General features: G+C 39.9%; 1 protein-coding gene across 12 annotated transcripts in view; it reads left to right on the plus strand.

Annotated features, from left to right (window-relative positions):
- BICD1 (BICD cargo adaptor 1) overlaps nt 1–22,312 on the plus strand; it is a 173,790-nt gene that overhangs the window by 130,244 nt on the left and 21,234 nt on the right. For 4 of the 12 annotated variants that reach the window (XM_061444853.1, XM_061444855.1, XM_061444858.1 and 1 more), the window contains exons 5-7: nt 4,549–5,643; nt 13,032–13,183; nt 19,452–19,659. In XM_061444853.1, coding sequence (XP_061300837.1) covers nt 4,549–5,643; nt 13,032–13,183; nt 19,452–19,659 — 1,455 coding nt within the window. Of the gene's footprint in view, nt 1–4,548; nt 5,644–13,031; nt 13,184–19,451; nt 19,770–20,741; nt 20,933–21,090; nt 21,100–22,312 lie in introns of those variants that run through there. The other 8 variants (XM_061444849.1, XM_061444850.1, XM_061444860.1 and 5 more) reach the window with 5 other exon arrangements.

A 22,312-nucleotide genomic window follows, 5' to 3' on the forward strand; every position in this document is an offset into this window, starting at 1 on the left:
GTGACATTGTAAACTCTGATGACATCTAGTGCTTTGCATGAATAACTTTGTTGCAAGACAGATGTAATTTAAGTGGGAAAGCTTTAAATTTATAATTTTATTTATGTGAAAAGTTCTGTCAAAGTTTTTCAGTATTAAAATGTAAATAGTATGTAGTTTATGTATATAGGGATATATGAAAAAGATGCACATGTATATATGTATACATTTGTGTATATAACATTGCACATATGCATTATATGCAGCTTTTTATTTCATTTGGAAATATAACGTTAAAAATTAAAGAAAAAGCATGGCTTCAGAAGAAATGTTTTGACATGTTCACCTTTTAATATATAGTGTGAGCATTTTCAACCATAATTTACAATGAAGCTTATGTAGTAGAAATTTGAAGTGAAAGCTGCTTAGAAATGAACAAAGAAGACTCTTTGGGGTATGTTTTGTCTAGATTTTATGACTTAAATATTGAGCTTGATGAATCAGAAACTTCTACTTGAAAGATATTACAACTCCTTTCATCATCTCTAACTTAAAAGCTTACTTATTTTACACCTCTAAAACAAAGAGGCAGAGACTTCTGACAGTCACAAGACATGAACTTAGGACCCTAGAAGGACTGTAGGAAATAAGTATAACCATTTTTTGGTCACAGCATTTTTTGGTGCTGGGCTTCAGCACCCTCACACCGATAGTCATCCCCATTGATTGGTGGTTTAAAGGTTAAAAGGTTTAGGGTTTAAAAAGAAAGACTAGACCTAGCTGGAAACTTGATTTCTTTAGATACTGAAAAGGCTTACTGCAAAATGCTGATGTGTGCTTTTTATAAAGTGAACAACTTCTCTGTTGAGTTGCATCAGCTCACCTTGGTCACACAAATGAAATGTGAAAAATTCCTTCAGAAATTTTCCTCATAATAGGCGGGAGATTTAATCACGTCCAAGCTGACAAAAGGTAATTCTTCAGCAAAATTGGATTTTTTTCTCCTCTACAGTGTCTTTGCCATGTAGTGTTCATTCAGGCATATCCCAGTATTTGCTGTGTGTTCCTCTTCGTTTCTCCAGAGAGGCTGTACTATGACAGAGTTGCTGTAGGAACAGACCCTTTCTTGGGAACTATTTTGATGCCTATAGGACAGCAGGATCCTTTTTTTTTTTTTTTGAGAGAAGAAAACATTAGATTTGCCATTTTGGAACTGTAAGGCAAATTTTTTCACTCCTCAATCTCAAAAAGAAGCCTTCAATAGAACAGTTAGTAGGACGGGTATAATTCCTTCTGCAGCTTTGGGATGCTGCTGGTCATGATCTGTGTTGGTCCCTAGGAAAGATTTAATTGTAGCTGTTCCCTTTCTCTTTTAAATCCACTGGAAAAAATGTCCTCTGAAAATTCCTGTATTCTAAAATTTCATGGAAAAGCTCAAGGCTTTCTGCTCTTCCTTCATGGTTGTTATCCAGTGGAAAGAATTCTCTCTCTCATCTTCAAGGCCTAGGATTCCTCTCTTCCTTCCATGGTGATTCTTTACCTATTCCTGAGGCCAACATCATATTTGGATATAAAATGCTCTTAAAAAGAAGGAAAAAAAAAAAAATAAATCATGCAGCCCAGTTTCTGACACTTCTCCAGCTCCCTGGTGCTCGCTGACAAATATGATACATCTGCGATTCATGGTTCTTGAGCTGAGTTTTCCTGTTAATTTATTCTAATGCCCACTAGGAATTGCTCACTTGTATTCTGATGGTATTAAAAAAAAAGAGCAATTTTAAAATCGGTTCCCAAAGTTGAAAACTGTAGAGCAAATTGGGAAGGAAATATATTCACGCTGAAATACTTGAAGGGAAGGATGCATCAGAAAATAGGTACAGCTGCTTTTGAATTGATTTTATTTAAATTTTAAGATGCTAAAGATCCTTGCTGCAGCTATTAATTTTGGTATCAAAAATACCCCACCACCTGGACTGAAAAGTAACTGAATTTCCCAGAAGTTTTCTGTGTGTGGAAATGAGTGTAGTATTGTGTAGAATGACAAATACAATTAAGATACTTGGAAACAGCAGATTCATTAGCATGCAGAAGGTGTTCTTAGGACTGCACTGGAGCTCTGGTTTTGGTCTTCTTCCCTTTGGAAGTAGGAACATATGTTTATAACTTTAAGCGGAAGCAGATTAGCTTAATCCATAATTACTGGGCCAGAATGAGTAAAATTTAGTAGATCTATGTATTTTATTTTATTTACCATCAGGGTGATCTAGGGGTTTTAAAAGTTGCACGTTTTCTCTGGAAAGTATCCTTTCTATTTGAAAGAAGTCTTTATTTCCAGAACATATTTATGTTCAGTAGAGAAATTGTCATAAAGATCCCAATTAACTCTGTTATAGTTTTTCTTCATGATAGAGTATGACAGCTGTGATCAGTAATCCAGTAGGATCAGTTCTGTCTGATTCATTTAAGTGGACACTGAAACACTGAGTTTTTTTCTCAGCTTTCTGGCTGTAAGCTCTGCATTTGCTTTTATACCAGAGCAGTCTACTGCAGGTACAGTGAGACAGTCCTTTAAATTAATCAAAACTCAGGTTGGTTTTTTTTTCAGGCACAGGTGTAGCTCACCAGCCTGAGGGAATAAACACCTTCATTAGCTGATGAGGTTAATGTAATTAACATCTAAGCCTGCTATACCAGGTGGTAACAACTACAGGTGCAAGTTTCTGGGGAGAGCACAGCTGGGGCAGACTGCTTAATGGAAAAAAAAGAGGTAAGCTAGTGAAGAGGCTCTGCAGGACAGGTCTGTGGAAAGAGGTCAACTCTTAAGAAAATGCTCTTGTCAAAGAGGAATATTACCCAATTCTGGATTTTCTTAGTGAGAATGGGCTGACATGGGGCATGAGTAGCAAGGAGCGTTGTAGGCAGACTGAAGCAGCAGCAAGCGAACGGTGCCAAATGGAGAAAAGTACCGATAAACTTATAGTACCTGGCTGTCCTCTTTGGCTCAGACTATGTAGTGCCTAAATGGAGCATCCTGCATCTGAGGAGACACACTTTTCCTGGATCATAAAATAATGATGAGGTTTGGCCCTGTTTTGTTTGTTGTGGTTTTTGTTTTGTTTTTTTGATTTTTAAGCCATCGGTACTCTGTGTGCAAGAAAACTAGGCTGATTTTTTAGATGTTTTTAACATGGCTTCTATTTTTATTCTTACAGTATCTGCCTGCAATTGATTGCAGGTTCTAAAAGCCTGTCTGTAAAACCAGAGGATTATCATATGCTAATACTTCAAAGGAGCAGCCGCTGCTCAAAAGCGTTGTTGCAAGGAAACGAGTCTGAAGCACTGCTTGGAACACTTTGTGAGATGGGAGTAGTACCCTCTCCATCTCTAAAAGGCTTTTCCTTCAGTAGATTCATGGTGGCTGATTTGACTGTTTTCCAAATATTACGTGAGGGGATACTGCTACGGAAGGAAAGTTTTTTGTTTGGTTTTTGGTGGGGTTTTTTCAGAACTGAAAGCTTTGCATTCTCAGAATTATTAATTCAGCCACATAAAGGGTACGTGGAGCATGTAATTTTTGCTGTGTGTGTAAGCACAGTGCTGAGATACTGCAACTGTCAGAGAGAAAGGATAGTAAACCTGGTAGGCTTAGGATCCTATTGCAAAAGTAAGAAGGATCCCATCTCCATGTGCCTTCCTCTGCGTCCCAGTTCACAACTCAGAACTGGACAAAAGCACAGAAGAAAAGTTGGAGCACTACACTTAAACCTTGAAATGGATGTCTTTCAGGGGTGTTGAGTGGCAAATACCCAAGCAGATCAAACTTCGTCTTGTTCATTTGCTTTAAAATGTTGCATACTTAAATTTCTAGAGGAGTCCTCTATGACCTCTTCTCCTGTTCAACATCTACGTTTCCCTGCGGATATTCAGAAAGGAGTTTACTAGGTCAGAACTAGTGGTTTGTTAGTTGTACCAGAATTCCTGCTTTTTCTGCCATGTCCTTAGAGGATGGATTTTGCTTACAGCAAAGTGAGAGACTTGGGGAGCCCTGAGATTTGCATGTGCTTAGTCTCCTGATCTGTGTTACGTTCTCACACAGTAGGTTATTTAATCTAACCTATGGAAATTTACACAGCCACTTGCTTACTATATTTGCATTCACTAATCAAGCCTTAATGCAAGTTGGCAACAGTCCAAAGATATAGTAATTATCGTGAATGATCAGTAGAGCTGTTAATGGGAAATATACATTCAAATTCCATTGAGAAACATGTATATACTAGTAGTTGACAGTGATGAAGTTCATATGTTCAGGGAACATATGTCATAATAAATCCTGTATCATCTCTCTAGCTGAAATTGTAGCAGAGGCTGGGACTTCACAACTCTGACAATCACATGCATCTCTTTCTGACTTAGTTTTATGATTTAGGTGTATATGGCTGAAACCTTTTGGAGGTCCTCAAGTTGCATATGCAGAGTAGGGAGTGGAGAGATGAACATGACTGCAGAGTCCGGTGTTTTGCACAGGTAGGACGAGATTCTGAGTTTCTTACTTTGGCTCTGTTGCAGGTGGAGAGAGAGAAGGCTATTCTCCTGGCCAACCTGCAGGAGTCTCAGACGCAGCTGGAGCACACCAAGGGAGCCCTGACTGAGCAACATGAAAGAGTACACAGGCTCACGGAGCACGTCAATGCCATGAGGGGGCTGCAGAGCAACAAGGAGCTGAAAGCTGAGCTTGACTCTGAGAAGGGCAGAGAACCCAGTGAGGAAGCACACGATTATGAAGTGGACATAAACGGCTTGGAGATCCTAGAATGTAAATACAAAGTAGCTGTGACTGAGGTGATAGACCTCAAAGCAGAAATCAAAGCCTTAAAGGAGAAATATAATAAGCATGTTGAAAACTACACTGAAGAGAAGGCCAAGTATGAAAGCAGAATCCAGACATATGATGAGCAGGTGACAAGCCTGGAGAAGTCAACCAAGGACAGCCAGGAAAAAATGGTCCACATGGAAAAGGAGCTGCAAAGGATGACAAGCATAGCAAATGAAAACCATAATACCCTCAACACCGCCCAGGATGAGCTGGTGACATTTAGTGAGGAGTTGGCTCAGCTCTACCATCACGTCTGCCTGTGCAACAATGAGACACCAAACAGGGTCATGTTGGACTATTACAGGCAAAGCAGAGTCACCCGCAGCGGGAGCCTGAAAGGACCAGATGACCCTCGAGGTCTCCTTTCCCCACGGCTTGCCAGAAGGGGGGTGTCATCACCTGTAGAAGCCAGGACCCCGACTGAGCAGGTGACAAAAGAGGCCACTGAGCCTGGCAAGGAACAGAGCCCGACAAAAACACCTACCATTTCTCCTGTCATCACAGCCCCTCCTTCTTCCCCTGTCTCTGATACCAGTGACATCCGCAAAGAGCCGATGAACATCTACAACCTCAATGCCATAATAAGGGACCAAATCAAGCACTTGCAGAAGGCTGTCGATCGGTCGCTGCAGCTGTCGCGCCAGCGTGCTGCAGCTCGGGAGCTGGCACCCATGATCGATAAAGACAAGGAGGCTTTAATGGAAGAGATACTGAAACTAAAATCACTCCTGAGTACGAAGCGGGAACAGATTGCAACCCTGAGAGCAGTGCTGAAAGCCAACAAGCAGGTAAGGTGCTAATAAAGCAGTCAGGAAAGTCTTTTATTTGTACAGGTCACTTAGAAGCTTTCCTAGGAGTATTTCAGAGAAGAGATTTTACTCACAGGTTATTTAGCTTCTCACTCAATCACAGTGAGGGCAGACCTTCCCTCCTTCTCTATCTCCTTTTCAAGCTTATAAGCTCTGCTTTTCACTGCACCCACCATTTCCAAGAGAACAAGCAGAAGAGCCTTTCCTGTGGTGTGAGAGAAAAACAAGGGGCAGGGAGCTATCCACTACCACCCAGCCTGATTCACAGTCATGTTGCTACTATTACTGAAGTTATAGGATTGCCAGCATTGGAAAACAAACTGGAGTTGGATGGAAAGACTCTCATAGGTGTGCTGACCCATGAGAGATGCAGTGCAGGTACTGCTGGAGCAGTGGGGAGGGCAAGTGCAGGGGAGACCGCCTGGGTCAGCGCCAGTGAGATTTAGTGGAGCTGACGGTGTGAACAACCCATTGTATTGTTCTTGGCTCTTGGTAGTATTCCACAGGCTGCAAAATCTGTATGTACCACAGAAAATTTAAGGGGATTAAAAATAAGTATCACAAGAGCTAAAGTGTGCTTCAGGAAGATGTAAGAGTGCGACCAGTGGCTTTGGACTATACGGAAGGTGGGCATTTGTTTGGTAAGATATCAGGTCAAATGCTGTTTTCATTACAGGTGGTTGGAGGTTTTTTAAATTGTTTTTCTCTTTAGATGTAAACAATTTCTCCTGCCATTGCCATGTTTTTAATCCCTTAAGAAATAAAATCAGTCTGGGGTTTTTTTCAAGACAAAGGAAAACATCACTACACAACAAAGCTGACTGAAACAATAGCAGCATTTTTTTATTTTGAGAAGGGTTCATTATAAGGTTATTTTTAAGAGAATAAAATATTTCAAATTATTATTTGGAAATTTTCACATTAAAAACAATTGTCATTAAACTACTTTATTTTTTATCTTTCGCCAATGCAAATTAGCTGAGAATTGCCACATTTTATATCAAATGCCAAAAGAGAACCATGTAATGGTGTGTTTTTTCAAGAGTACTGTCACTTTTTCTTTGCATAGAATATGCTCTTAAGCCCTTTGTATCCATCAGATTACAGGTCTCCAAACACTTAAATTTAAGCATGCAAATAGTTTTATTTATTTTGGTGGATTTCCTTATGCCCAGAATTAAATCTGAATGCAAGAGGCTGCAGCAGCAGAATTACTCCAGATTGCCTGGGACTTCTCTCATCTGAAGCCAGTACAGTGATGACCACGTGGGGGCATGAATCCTGGTTAACAGCTTGGGATACTATTAGCTGATGACAGTGATGGGATTTCAGTGTTAAAATTCCCAATCGTCAAGTAGTCTGAAGCTACAGTTTCAGGTTTAATTGATTGTTGAATCTCTAACTGCATTCCTAGAGTACTGGGGATTTTTAAATTGCAGCCATATTTCAATATATGTTGAGTCTTTTATAGCATTTCCCCTCTTTGATACGACACATGTTAAATATTAATTCAAGTAATTAAATACCATCTCCAGCTAAGCAGTAACAGCTCTGAGCAATTATATGTAGATTTTCCATGTAATTAAAATGTAATTAAGATGTAATTGAAGTATATGGGTTTAGATACCAGATTAAAGTTTTTTTCCATTAGCATAGAGCCATCATTTATTTTCTGATGCTACCAGAGGATCTAGCTCAGTCTTGCTCTTTTATTGCTGTCAGGTATAAAGCATCATCCTAAAGTCTGCTCACTGAAATGGAAAAGATAGATTTGCTGAGTAAGGAGGTGCTATTAACTAAAATTTTATTTATTGGATAAGCAGCATAGATACTGGTAGCTGTATAACTGGGTATAGAATCTTGCGATACTGCTTATGCAAACCAAGTATCAACATCTTCAACCTTTCAAGTTAAAAGACATAATAGTATAAAAGGGACAGAGACATTTAAAGTTCTAGGGTGAGGTGGGTGATTTTTATAATGCCCTGGCAGTACTGCCAGCCTCAAGTGATGATTGTATCCCAGGACCCAAAGTACATCTCATTTTCAAAAAATAGGAGTGAAGATACACCCCTTTGAGTTCTTCCCCTCCAGAATAATGTTTATGCAGCTATAGGCTGGGGATGTTTTTCCCTATGGGTTTCACTTTAGATGAGCCTACAGAGGACATCTGGTTCAGTTTTTCACATTTGTTCAAGAACCACAATTGCTGGAACTTTGTTTTTTTTTATTATTTTTGAAAAACCCCAAATGATTAAGCAACCTTTTCCAAGCCTTAATGAAGCTGACGTTAGTATGAAACTATGTATTTTCATCCCTTGCGTAGCATGGTAAGACACTGCTGGTGCTCAAGGTAGCAGGGGAGATCTGTGGGAGGCCCCTTGGAGAGGGAAGCCTGCAGCTGGTGAGGGGCTGGATGCTCTGGCCTGTCCTCAGCCTCCAGAGAGGCCACATCACATCTCTGTTTTTTAGCAATACTATTTCAAAACACCTGTTAGCACTCCAGAGATGCTTTAGGTGGTGCTGTTTTGGTTGGAGTAATATGGTGAAAGCAAGATGAGCACAACCAAATGCACTGTAGAAATGGCAAGACTTGGCCTTCCTTCAGATTTAGTGGGAAGACCAGCAGCAGGTCCCCAGGTCTGGTATTTTGTGCTGTACTTAAGTCGTGAAATCATACCCTTAACCACAGAAGCTATGTGGTGCTATCTGGTGACCGCCAGTAATATTTTCAAATAAGCATTTTAGTGTTAGGCTGGGCTGCAAATTGGCTATGCACAACGCTAACACTAAAAAGAGAGCAAGATATACTCTAAGACACTGCTCAGGAAAATGAATTATTAAATCAATTGCTCAAGATAGCAAGGCACATAGATCTTGCTAGCTTGTTTGCTTACCTTGTCTTGATTTATGCATTTATTTATTCATAGCAGTAATTACTGTGTCAGCACAAGCTTTGTAGAGCAAACCCAAGTAGCATTAGCATTAACAAGTAGCATAAATTGTAAAGTAATATCAAAATAATTATATTAGGACCAGATCAATAATAGTTGTGATTTTGATTTCTAAAAAACATACAGAAATAAAAGCTGCCTATGAAGGTAATTTAATATCCTGAAGTTCTGATTGAAAAATGATTGGTTGTTCTCATAGTGCATTAGTTTGATGGAAGGAGTTGAGTCAGCAAGACCTTCACATCTGGATTGACCATAACTATGATGTCTCCAGCTTCCGTAACTGAGATATACATAAAAGTCCTTGAGAAAAAATAATTTCATAATGCCAGACATACGGTATATCATATATAAATAAATGCCCTGGTATTATATAGACAGAACACAGTAGAATGTCTCCTGGGAAAGTGAGGCTGAGTGGAAAGGTCCAGTATGATGATGAAAAAATAAAGCACTTGCCACTTGTAGGACTTCATATTTTTTGAGCAACAATTTTTTTTACTTGGTCTACTTCTCACACTGCTAATGTAAATTAAGTGGGACACAGTCATCTTAGAATATAAATATATAGAGAAATTGAGATTTGTTCATGGATTTCAGGATTAAGGTGGCAACCTTTATAGACAGAGTAATCAAACATCTCTTCTGTAAGGACCAGAAGGGGGATGAAAAGGGTGTCATTATTTTTGGCAATGGCTGGGGTCCTGGGACTTGAGTGTATGTGCACCCTTCAACCTGTTCAGCTCTGTGGCTGAGTTTTGGGGAAGGAGGGGCTGAGCTCTGCATACCCCAGCTCTTTTTTCCTGTTCATGTTTCAGTCCCACAGGAGTCCAGGTGTGGAGCTCTTTGCTCTCTCCCAGCCTTGCTGTCAGCTCCAGCTGACTACTTCTGCACAGCAAATGCTGTGTGCTCTGTGAGCTGTTAATTCTTTGTCTGCAAGGTGGCTGGTGGTTCATTTGCCCAGCTCTAGAGCATTACTGGTCTGATAGGAGTGTCATTGGCCCCTCTCCTGTCTTACTGCATTATTTACTTCACTGAAGAATATTCACACATTTTTCTGTGTCTTTATCTTTTTTCTTGTGCTCCCCATTTCCATGTGTGTTGATCGTAGGTTGCATTTTTATGTGGAGAAAATGTCTCTGATGTCTCTGCCACAATTTTGTAGTTAACCGCAGCTTAAAAACAAGTGCTGCAGAGATGTTAAAAACAAAAACAGGTCCTGGGCATCTTTTTTTCTGGCACCCACTACTTACAGATGAAGACTGTTATTTGTCCCATCCTTCCTTTCAGAGCACTCTCTCAAAGCACCGTTCACCCCACGTCTTCAAAATCTAGCTTATCCCACAGAACTGGTTTCAGACACAACCACACATATATGGCCCTCGATGGTTACAGTTTGGAGATGTCTCTGAGCGGGGAACAAACAGAAATTGTTCAGTGTAGAGGAAAAGTAACATGAAGCTGTGGCTTCAGTTCATTTTGTCCCTGTTACTATTGACACAGTCTAACAGTAGAGCTGAGGTGACCAGATACATAGATACCTCTCAAAATTGGAATCCAAGTTCCCCTTCTCCCCCCAGCCCTGCTCCCCATTACACATTCTGGTTTCTGGGTGCGTCAGGCAAATTTTCTGCATCTTCAGGCTCCCCAGACTGGCTCACAGTAAACATAAAAGAAAACCACCTGGTGTACGAAGGGTAGGGATGGGGATAGGCTGGGTAATTATACATTTGGTGGCAGCTAGCCAGTATAGATCAATTTAGCTGCATTGTGAAATGGCAGCCGCTGAGCCAAGGAGTCCAACAGCAATCAGCTTCAGTCAGCATCCAGGTCCTAAACTGATGAGCTATGGATAATCTGAGCACCTACACTGTCGGTGCTCACTGTCTCATACAAGGACCCTTTGAGTGTGCTTTGCCACACACCAGAGTGATGCACTGCTGCTCTGCTGGCCCTGGTTGCAAGTTTCCAACAGAAGCTTCCCCAACTTGCTTCTCCCTTCTTTCTCTTGCCTATTAAAAATATGTTTTTGTTAGTTTTATTTGCTTCTCTAGTAGAGCACTTGTGCCCATTCATTCTTCACTTGGGAGACTTTCAGAAAGGAGGCTCTCAACAGCCTTCAAATGGGGTATGTTCAAAAGCTTGTCTGGTGTGTGCAGAGCCACCAGGCACTTCTAATACATTTTGGAATTTATGCTTAGTTTTCCATACAGAAAACTCAGAAAGAAAAAAAGGTATGACAGTTTGACACAGTCCTTCCTCTGTTATCTTTATTCAACAAGTAAATTATATTTCTAAGTTATTTTTCATCCTGTAGTGTGTCCATTTAATTTACCCTGACGTCTAGACTAAAAAGCAGGGATCACAGTGACCTGTCTGGTCATTGTGCAGTTCCAGTGATGTATAAATTACTGCGTTTACATGGAATATGTAATCCCACTGCTGAAACATTTGAATTATTTGGTTTGGGTTTTTGTTTTTTTTTTATGTCTAGCATTAAATGGCATATATCTTGAACTCAGTTTCATTCCTAAACAAAAGAAAATCTTTACGTGAATTCTGCATTCAAAGGTGAGGTATGATAGGTTAAAGGAGATGGGGTTGTACTTCCCTTACAAACCAAAGACATCTGAATTCCTGCCTTGGAGGCAAAGCAGAACTCAATTTGAGGAGTCCACCTGTGCTCTCAAAAATTACTTCAACCTCATTAGTGACCTGAAAATTCTTACATACATCTGGCTTAATTGTATCTGTTAAATAGAAATTTGTCTTCTGTTTCACCATTTCCTAAATTTCCCTTCAAAAAGAGCAGTTTCATTAAATAAAGTCAATCCTTCTTCTCCATGTTAATTTATGAGTGTTCATTTTTGCTCATGGATGAAAACAGATAGAAAGCTGACAATTTCTGCTTTACCCTGCCAAGGCATAAGATGGTGTCTGCCATCCTACGTTATACCAAAGTGTATGTCAGCAAGGTTGAGAAAAGCTGCATTTATTTGAATATATCCCTAAGTAGATGATTTTTTTAACGTGTATTGCTGATGATTTAGAATTTGTCGTGGAAGAAACCATCTGTTTAAAATGGCAGGTAGTTACCAGTGACTTTAAAAAATCTGTTGTCTCAATGTCGACAAGTGTGAAAGAAGAGAAAATGTTATTGGTGAGTGTACAATTTGAAAAAAAAAATGATTAAAATATTTGAATGCTGCCTTTTCTAACTGCGCTAATTTCCCCAGACACAAATGAGTGGAGGTGTATTTTAGGAGATGCTAATATGTTAAGAGAAATTGGTAGTGGAAAATATATTGAGTTTCAGAAAACTGAGCTTAAAATAGGTTTCCAGCTGCTTGGTCATTACCACGTTTTGTCACATCCCCTTGCTGATTGCTTTAAACTAATATTCTTCTACACTTCTCTCCCCTGGTGATAGCTCAAGAACTTACAAGATCAACAGGGGAAATTGATTGCTGGTATGAAATGCTGCAGCTTATTATGCACTAAATGAAGTAAAAAACAACCATGAAAGAAACAACCATAATTCCCTCTGAACACTTTTTTCTTCATCTCATTCAATAGCAATAATTTTAAATGTCTCATAGAAACAGTAGGTATAAAGCCTCTGTAAAACTGTGTATTTTGAATAATTTCAAAATCATGCTGAACTTCTTAAGTAAAACAGAAGGTTCAAAGACAAATGTAACTATTAAAAGCAGTAGGGCAGTAATCTGAAGAAATTTGAGAGATGAAATCAAGAAAAGGAAAGAGAAAGAAAAAATGAAGGAAAACGTTGCTTTCCTGTTAAGTGAAAATTGCGTTTTGCACTTATTTCCATTCTTTTCTTGTAGTGCCAAAATAATGTTGGTTTGCGCAACAGTAGGCATTGCCTGTGCTCAGACATCAAAGCAAGCTGCCAGGTCCTGGCAGTCACCTTGCCTGGGGAAAGCCACAGCTGACAGGATGCATGAGGTGAAACACCCTTAGTTCAAACCTTAGCTACAGAGGCCCAATCTCATGTGCCATGCATCCTGTTTGCAACATGGTCAAGGGATACACCTAGTTGTTTACTGCAGCTCAAACGACACTGTAGCAGCTCCTTAAGCTGTAGTAACTTACTTGCCTGAGCCCTTAACATACATCTGCACAGTTTTGCAGAGACATTTAAGGTGTGGAGTTGTTGCCAGCGCATAGAAATTGTCTTTGTCCTTCCAAGTGCTTTCTCCTTTCCTACTGTCATGGAGTGCAACTTAAAAGAAGACATTAAAGGGCGCAGTGCAGTGAAGCTCAGATCTAACTTCTTTTGCTGTGTGAATGCAGGCAATCAAAAGCAAAATCAAGCATGGCATCTTAGCTATAGGTATCTTACCTTAAATAGCTACCTGTCTCGTAAGTGTATATCCTTGTTTGTGTTTTCAGACAGCTGAAGTGGCACTAGCCAATTTGAAGAATAAATATGAAAATGAAAAAGCGATGGTGACTGAAACCATGACCAAACTACGGAATGAATTAAAGGCTTTGAAGGAAGATGCAGCAACCTTCTCATCCTTGAGAGCGATGTTTGCAACTAGGTAAGGGAAATGGTGTCACTGCCTGGTTTGGCTCTGTAAAAGAAAATACATGTGTGCTAAGTGAGAATAGATTTAGATGTTGGATGTTTAAGAGGAGAGACAGAAATTGTTTTCTGCAAGGTCAGAGGTTTGCCGGATGAAGGTGAATGAGTCTTAGAGTACACACTGTGCAAAACCTGCAAGCTTTCAAGTGCTACCGAGATGGGTGTCTTGGAAGATAAAAGCTGGAGAATAGCAATGTCAGTATAACTTTGAGTGAAGTGTTATAAATGCCAATATATGCCTGCAGTATATTTGCATTTATAGAGCTTTTTGAAGTGGAAATCAAACAGTAGATTTGTGTGGCTGATTTTCACGCTCAGAAGTACGCAATGACTCTGCCCGTGTAAAGCTATTGTATGGTAAATGATGATTTTCAGAATCCCATGTTTTCATTATCATGAGATTTAGTACTTACTACTAGTAAAATCTATTCCATCAACCACACTGTGCTGTAATCCAGCACTAAATATTGTGAGGCCACTGCATTTTCCCACTCCAGCATGAATTCTTACTTTTTCCTGCTGTGATATCCAATTTTTATCTTCTCCTTCACAGGATAAAATTTTCACTTACTTTCTGTAACATAGTTCCTTCTGGCAGGACAGTCATTAATCGTGTCTCATCTTTCCTTCTCCTGCAACTTCTTAAAGAGGAGCTTTTGGTTTTAGCTGTTTTATAAAAGGTTACCTAAAACTAATTTTTTTTTTTTAATCCAACAGTTTCATCAAAATTTTCTTAATTCCCAAATATGCATGGAAGTTAGTATCCTCAGGTTATCAAGGCTTTCTCTCCACCTTGTGGTCAAACACAATGCAGATTTCTTGCTAATACTTTAGCCCATAAGTGATAAGACGTCTTCATGCCTCTTGCCAGCTTCTCCCCAGTATATGGTCTATAGGTGCCATCTCACCTCTTCCAGCCTTCTGAGGTCCTCTGTTGCTTAGTGACAGTAGCTGCAGCAGCTGGGAGAGGTGGAAAAGAAGGAGAAGGGACATGGCATTTACATGCCATGACATTGGTGCTGTGTACAAGTTCATCACAGGTTCATCGTCAGAAGAGTATGAGTAGTGCCATAATTGAATTGAAGAACCTCAGCATGTGGTGTGAACCAAGGTAGTTCTATTGATTTCGTTGGCATCTGAAGATTTCCTTCTAGAATGGAAAGTTGGGTGTGTATATTCGAAATGCATGTGTTGATCTTTATTTGCAAGCTCATTTCTCTGAGAGATACGTGAATGTGCCAACTCTATAAGAATTCCTAACTATATAACTCTGTAAGACTAACTCCAGAGGAAAAGAGTGGCTTCATGAGCATAAAGCAAACAAGGGTCTTGCATGGAGTATAAACCATCTACCTACAAGTTAAAAAAAACTACAAAATTTTAGAAGTTGTTACTTAAGAGGATGGTAGGTTTCTCTTCTATGAATAGTAAAGAGAATTTAGTGACTTGCTGAGTTACAGATTTCTACTTTGTAAATGTCTAATGTTAGTAGCGATAAAGCCCATCCAAAGCATATGCTGTTGTTGGTAAACTCCGTGCAGTAATAGTTAAACACTCAGTGCATGGCCTGTGAAATATATCCCTGCCCTTGAGGTCATTAAGTTTTGCTCAGTATTTTCTGAGCACAGGTATAAAAAGTAATTCACTGCAAGGTCTTGAACATAAGTGTACTCCTATAGATTTTTCTGTTGTAAAATATTCCTTTTTCTTCATTAGACTTTAATATTATGGCCTTTATAATTAAATCAATTTTCCTAAATGTTCAAATAATTGACTTATACTGAATAGTCAATTTGGAATAGCATTTGTTTAAATGACAGAGAGCTAATACACTCTAGATGTCTGTTGAAGAAGAGAAATCCATTTGAAAAAGACTGTTAAGATTCTCCATGCAGTAACATTAGATGCAATAGCAACCTTCAGCATAAAAAAGCAATTGTTTAGTCTTCTGTTGAATAAAACAGTGGTTTCCATGGTTATCCTGCATCACATGGTACTTCTGAATTTGTATTGTAGGGAGAATATCTGATAGTAGAATTGTGTTATAGATTTTAAAATAATTTCATATACTGTTTGATAGAACAATAGCCTTTCTCTTTCATAAGGCATTCTTTTCTGTTCATTTGGTCCACAAATGGATGTTCATTCTGGTGCTGAACTGTACGGTTTCTTTTTCAAATGCACTGGATAAAGATCGTACCATGTTATAAGCACAGCCCAGTTGTTTCTGGTCTGAACTCAAAGATGACGATTTTCTTCGGAGCTCCCCTATGCAGAAAGCAGGAGGCATCCTTTTCCTGTGTTTTTCTGTGACACTTGTGCATCCTTCCATGCCTTAAGTTCTTTCTTCAGTTTTTTATTCCTCCACCTCAGAAGTCCTTCTGTCTTGCTTGTACTTCTCCTTCTGCAATTTTTCCTTCTGGGACTGTTTTTTTCCCAATCCAAAATCTGTTTCTGATCCTTACAACTTCACCCTTCCCTCTTCATTACCCTTGTGATTGCTTTCTGAATTCACTTCGGGTCTGTCAAGACATCCTCAATACAGTTCAAACTCCCTTTTCCCCAAACACCTCCCTCAAAAAAGAAAAAGCAATAGTGTGTAAAACCTCTTTTCTGTGGGATATATGGGGTTGGCAGAGCAGATTTGAGGTTCCTGCTCAATTCCAGGGTCATGTGCTGTCCACCAGACTTGCAGCTCCTGCCTTTACCCTGGTTATTTTGTCCTGGCCTGCTTCTGGTAGTTCCAGGCCAGAAAAAGGGGTGAGAGCTTTTCCTGCCCCTCCTCTTATTTCCCCTCACTCCAGTCCTGAGTTGCTGACCCAGGGTGGGAGCTGTGGGATTGTGAGAAGACAGGTGGCCAGCTCTCATCCAGGGGGCAAATGAAAACCATTAGATTCCCAGCCTAGAGTAGGGGTTGCCCTGGGAGAGGAAGGGAAGTCTCATGCTGAAGAAGAGAAGGAACTACTTTTAAAGCAGGAACTTAAGGGGATTCGGAAAGCTATTTTTACTGAGTCCCGACACATACTTGCTTTCCCAGCCTAAATAGAGTTACTCAAAAGGAGAGAGCAAGACCTATTAACTGTTACGTTGCTGCCGTCCTGACACCGCATGCATTGACTCTATTCTCCATCCATCAAGACATTGTCTTATGATTAATGTTTAAAGAACTGTGCTAAAGAGATGAAATAGAAAGTTTGGACAGGTCCTAGATGAGAAAGCATTTATTAACAGAAGCTTATTATATGGCTAAAGCAGGGATCTGTCAGTGTCACTGGTTTTTTAGCTCAAGCTTGGCTATGATTTATGTTACCTAAATTACACATAAGCCTGTCTCAGTATTTGGTTTGCATTCCTAGACGAGAGATAGATGGAACTAGAAATCCCTTAAACTGCTATATAAGCTTCTTGGATCAGTTCATACAAAGTAAGCAGGCTTATGTGTCTGTCTGCTTCCTTTCTGAGACAAGAGGAATAGGTGAAATCTTGACTTTTGTGCTGGTGATAAGTAGTTCAGCAGACAGCAAGATAATAGCAGTGTTTGTTTAATAGTCACTTACAGATTAAACCTGTCCTGAGGCAAGGGAGAAACTAGCAAAGATCTCTGACTCAAGAGGAAATAACCTAACTTCTTTTGTTCATTAGTATTTTGAGTGCCTCAGAAAACCCAGTCAGAGCCCTGGTGCATCCTGGAGCCCTGCTTGGTCCACAATGGCCAGTGCCATGCCAGAATTCATCTCTCTTAGGACCTCTTGACCTTTTCTTCCTCAATATGCTGTCGAGACTTCATGAGTGTTTATAAAATGTGTGGGCAAAAAGGCAGTATGGATGCGTGTAATGCTTTTTTTTGCTTTTTTAATTAGAAACATTTTTCATTTTATGCCACACTCTCACATAGCAGGGAATATTTCAGTGAAATGAGTCTGTTAATTCAGCAGTTTCTAAAGTTAATTATGGACTGATCTAGGTTTAACCTTTATGAATGCTGTTTCTCAAAACACCCCACAAGCTTGAGCAACAAAACATAGAGACAATGGACCATGTGTTTGTGAAAAATAATAGGAAACTTCGAGTCATAATGGAGGTCAGATGACTGGAACCACCCAGACACTGTGGTGGACTGCCAAAAATGTGGGGTCACTGTTTTGGAGAGACTTCTAGGAGGGGAATATAATTAATCAGAACAGTTGGAAAATGTTGTATTAACAAGATTTGTTTTGTCTAGAGTATGAGGTCAGCTGTCAGCATCTAGTATATCCAGGTTTCTAGGGCCACTTTGCTATATAGTTCATAGCAGGTAATGAAAAGTGGGTTTGTCTAAGTCTGCTTAAGTATTCCGCCTTCATGGAGCTTGTTTCTTAACTGCTCAGTTATCCTGTTTTACAAAGCAGATGCCTAAATACCAAGAACACATCCTAAGGCCTGAGAAAACCAATCTTTTTCCAAAATAAAAATTGGCTTATTGTGATAGTAAAGCAAAGCAGTTCCTTCCTCTAGTGGCACTGTGCTACAGGTGTTGCTGCAATTGTTACTTTTTAACATTTTCAACAGAAAACGTATTTGGAAAAAAAATGGTGTCTCCTGGACAAAAAGGAAGTCAGGAGAGAATAAGAGACACGGATACAGGATCCACCTGGTTACAAGAATGAGCCTTTAAAACGCTGATAACACAGACATTATAGTAATTCCTATTTCAGATTAATTTAATTTAATCTCCAGAATGCTGATTTCATTCTAATGCCTCTGTCAAAAAGCTGGGTGAAGCATCAATAGACATCTCATGGCCTGGAGCAGAAATAGGTGTGCAAGTTGGTTTTAAGCCAGATGTTTCAGAAGTATCTCCTCAAGGCTTGACTAGAGACAGTTAAGCTTATTAAGGTCCTGTAGAAGAAAAGATAATACTGAAACTGTAGATCTAACTATGCCTGACTTAGTAATTTTGCTTCCAGTGCTGGAATTATTCAAAAGGAGAGTGCTATATATATATGTGAGTGTGTGTGAAGAATGACAATGAATTTTTGAGTATACTTTATTTCTGTTTCCCAAGGAGAAGGTCACAGTTTCATAGAAATCATTTTCATCCCTCATTCAAAAGTTTCTTGCATCACACATTTTGAGAAGTATTTTCTATGCTTGTTTTCTGAGTGATACTGGTAAAGTTAAATCCTCATCCATTACACTACTGTAATTGCATAGCAAAACTAGATTTATACAGGTCATGTGGGGAGGAGATGTGGTGAAAGTGGCAACATTTCATGTTAAAAAATCTTGATGTTGCCACAAATGTCCAAAGGTCAGACAGTACTGCTGTGGTTCATTTGTATACGTTTATCGGTCTTGGTTCTTACTAATTAGCTGGTCTGTTGTTCACAAACTGAAGCTATTTCACTTCAAAAAGTGAGTAAGACTATCCTGATAAGCCTTGCTCTTCCTGTTAACTTTAGGAATCATTATTTAGGGTGGAACTAAATTGAATTCAGCCTTCAATGCTAACAAAATCATAAGAAGGATGGTTTTATTTCAAAATCTGTCTCAGATCTAAATCAAATAAAAAAAAAAATACAGTATTTCATGCAGATAAAAGAGGCTGAGGGTTAAAAAGGAGTAGGTGACCATAGTAATGGGTGCCTAAGCACACCTCCAAGAAATTTAACAGTAAATGTGAAATAACTTCCAGGTGTGGGATTTCCTGAATAGTACCTCTCTAATCAGGTAGCAGTGCTAAACAACTGAGGGCTTTTGATTTCACAAAATCTCATGTCAAGCATTCAAAGTACTTGCAGGTTTTTTTTCACTTTTTTTTATAATGTTTTGTTGAAGTGGATATTACTGTCTATGGAAAATAATACTATCTAATTAGTAGACATGGATTAGCAGAAACAGCACCCAGTACTGTTCTTTGTGTAATAATCTGGAGATTATTCCACAATAATAAGCCTGTGCTCCAATTGCTCTTCATCTGCATTGGAAACATACTACATTGTCATAGGCTCCTCTGATATTATAGATAGAGGTTCTTTTGCTGAACAGGAAGTGATGCATTCAGATCCAAGTCTACATTCATTCAAAGTGGGAATGGAAGAATTCAGGGTGTCTGCTTCCAGGATTAGGTTTGGCAAAAGCTTGGGTCAGGATCTTCCCCTGTAAGTGCAGTCCAGGAATGCAGTCCCTGGTAGGGTTGGTGCTTGGACCGGTTCCCCAGATTTCTGCCTTGTTTGTTTTCTCAGGTGTGATGAGTACGTCACGCAGCTGGATGAGATGCAGAGGCAGCTAGCAGCTGCGGAGGACGAGAAGAAGACCCTAAATTCTCTGTTGCGCATGGCTATCCAGCAAAAACTTGCCCTTACTCAGCGACTGGAGGATTTAGAGTTCGACCATGAGCAGTCCCGACGCAGCAAAGGCAAGCTTGGAAAGAGCAAGATCGGCAGCCCTAAAGTAAGTGAGGAGGCATCAGCCACCGTGCCAAGCATAGACACTTTCCTCCTGCATAGTCAGGGCCCACAGCAACCAAACTTACTGGTCAGCAGTGGCACTCAGAGGAAAAGGTATGCATGCAGTGATCTTTACAGTACAGTGCAGTGGCCAGACTTTCATTAAGTTGTTCACTGAATTGTAAACATTATAATTATTTTTTATTATTATTTTGTTCTTTTTCTTTCCGTTCTTTTACTGGGGAAAAGGAGGTGGGGGGATATGAATATGAAATTCAAAGCCTGGCAACATGTGGTTCCAATCCACCCACTCACTATGTCATTTCCTCCTCTTTAATGCAGTGTTTTGAACTATATTCTATCAGTGTCTCAGTGCATCTTGTATGTCTTTAATATCAGTGTGAATGTATTTTCTTTAACAAGTTTTCCTTAACTGTTCCTTGAGGTTTTCTGTAACGAGCATCTGAAATAAAAAAGGATTGTGCTCCATGAGCATTTCAGCGCTTAACACAAAAGAAACTGCATCTCTTTGTTAAGCTCTGGTGCTCACTTGTTCTTTCTCAGTACAAAAAGAAGATGGATATGTTCACTCAGATCAATTTTTCTACATGGGAGCAAGCAGCCTTTTGAAGGGGTTGGCTGCCATTCATAACCTAATGCAAATATTTTGCTGTTCAAGCAGCGAGTTCTTTTCTTGTGACTGCCCTGGCAAAGCTCTACAGGTGTGGGGATCTCCACAGTTCTGAAGATGAAGAGGATTCTCTTCTAGAGAAGTCCTGTGTAATCATTACCTTTTCTTGTGTGCTCTAGTCGCAGTTTAAAAAACAAGAGAACATTCAGGGAGCCTTGTATATGTCGACTCCAGGATGCTGAGATATAGCTCAACCTCATCTCCTCCCCTAATATGAACCAGTATTTCCAATGCAGGCAAGGTGCCCTGCTGTGGAAATGACATGGGGTGGCAACACTAGTTGTTTTTTACCTGTTAAGCAAATTAACATGATGTTGTCATTTGTGAGGCTTTGAAAGGTAATTAAAGTAAAACTCTTTTGTTTCCATATGTATTTTTCTTGGATCTCCTGCAAGACTATTCTCACCTTCCCTTTGTGATCAGAGCCATCCCAGGACTTCAGGGACCTACCTCCAGAAATTATTAAGAGCCCCCCCTCATCCCACCTCCACAGAATCATATCTTCTGAGGGGCCCCCCTTCCATGAGTGAATTCATCCATGGGCACCGTCTCAGCAAGGAAAAAAGGTTAACCGTGGCCACACCAGGTAAACATTTTTTCCTTGGGTGCATGTGGTGCTGAGTGGTTAGCAGAGCAGGGGATTCTCCCAGCACTGCAGATGCAATCTAATTTGGGCATCTTCTTGAAACCTGAAAAGCAAAATGTCTCCTCCTGTAGCAGGAGATGACGTTCTGCTGGCAGCAGCCCAAACTGGTTCCAGATGCAGTGGGGAAAGTCCTGCTGTGGCATTGGTGGGTTATGTCCCACTGGCATCCACAGAGGTTGCACCCCTGCACCTGGGCAGTGCTTAGGCTGGTGGTTGTGTTGGTAGCCCCCATGGAAGTCATAAACCAAATGGGACAGTGGAGTCAGATGTGTAAGGACCAGCAAGGGAGCGACTGGCAGTATGCAGGAGCCTACACAACATCCATCTTCTGCTTGCCCTGGAGGATTCAATCAGTTTTTTCTAAACGGTAAAGTTACAATCACAGAAGGTTTAGTTTATATAAATTGAGTCATGAAGTTTATCTTTGCAGGAAGCTTTTGCTCTTCGTTTCCTGCCAAAATATAGTATCCACTGTGAACAGGGCGTAGAAAGGAAATACAAACTGGCATGCCATTTCAAAGGTTGTGACATCTTTCTTCTGACAAGCTGATAATTATTTTACTTCTATGCCTGAGCAGAACCTTTAAATGTGCACACTCTTGCCTGGTGGTAAATGTTTTCATTTTTTGTTTTGAAATTTGTCATACAAAAAACCCCATATGTAGAAAATAAAAAAGCTAAAACCCATAAAGTGGTTTCTGCTCAGGTAAATGTTTATTCTGGAAAGCTGAGCGATACCCTACAGAACGTTATCTCTCTGATTCAGTGCCAGCAATATCACAGCTGCCTTTGAGTACTGCCATGCAAGTAACACCCACTCAGAGAACAAGTGTGAAACTGCAGAGTCTGAACAAGACATATTCGTAAGGAGCATTACAATAAATCAGAGAGCTGGCTCCTGGGGAGAAAAAGGCTGCGATGGGGAAAGAAGCGAAGACTTTTAAAATATGTAAAATGGTGCTGATCTTTCAGCAATTCCTTCGTATTCCATTGGCAATGGAAGGCCACATGCTAATTTTCTACCCCATCAAAAGGAATCTGTTTCCTAAATACTGGCAGTTTCTCTTGAATTCTTTCCTCTTTATCCTACAACAGAGTAAGGATGATTTGCTTTCTGGTTGACACTTGAATCTTTTTAAAGGACTGGATTTTGTATTTTCTATATAGTCAAACTCCCCAGTTTGCCCAAAAATGGCAATCTTCTAACATAAAATTTAGATGACTCTTCTGACTGTATTTGTACTTTCCATGAGAGTGTCAGGCAAAGGAGAACCAGATTTTAATCCAAGGACTGGATGACCTTTGTGTGTAGAGCCCTGA

Source organism: Pezoporus flaviventris, unplaced genomic scaffold (assembly GCF_033815535.1).
Source record: "Pezoporus flaviventris isolate CSIRO_AGI_PZ_B2104156 unplaced genomic scaffold, CSIRO_AGI_Pfla_v1 ptg000002l, whole genome shotgun sequence".
Classification (NCBI taxonomy): Eukaryota; Metazoa; Chordata; class Aves; order Psittaciformes; family Psittacidae; genus Pezoporus; species Pezoporus flaviventris.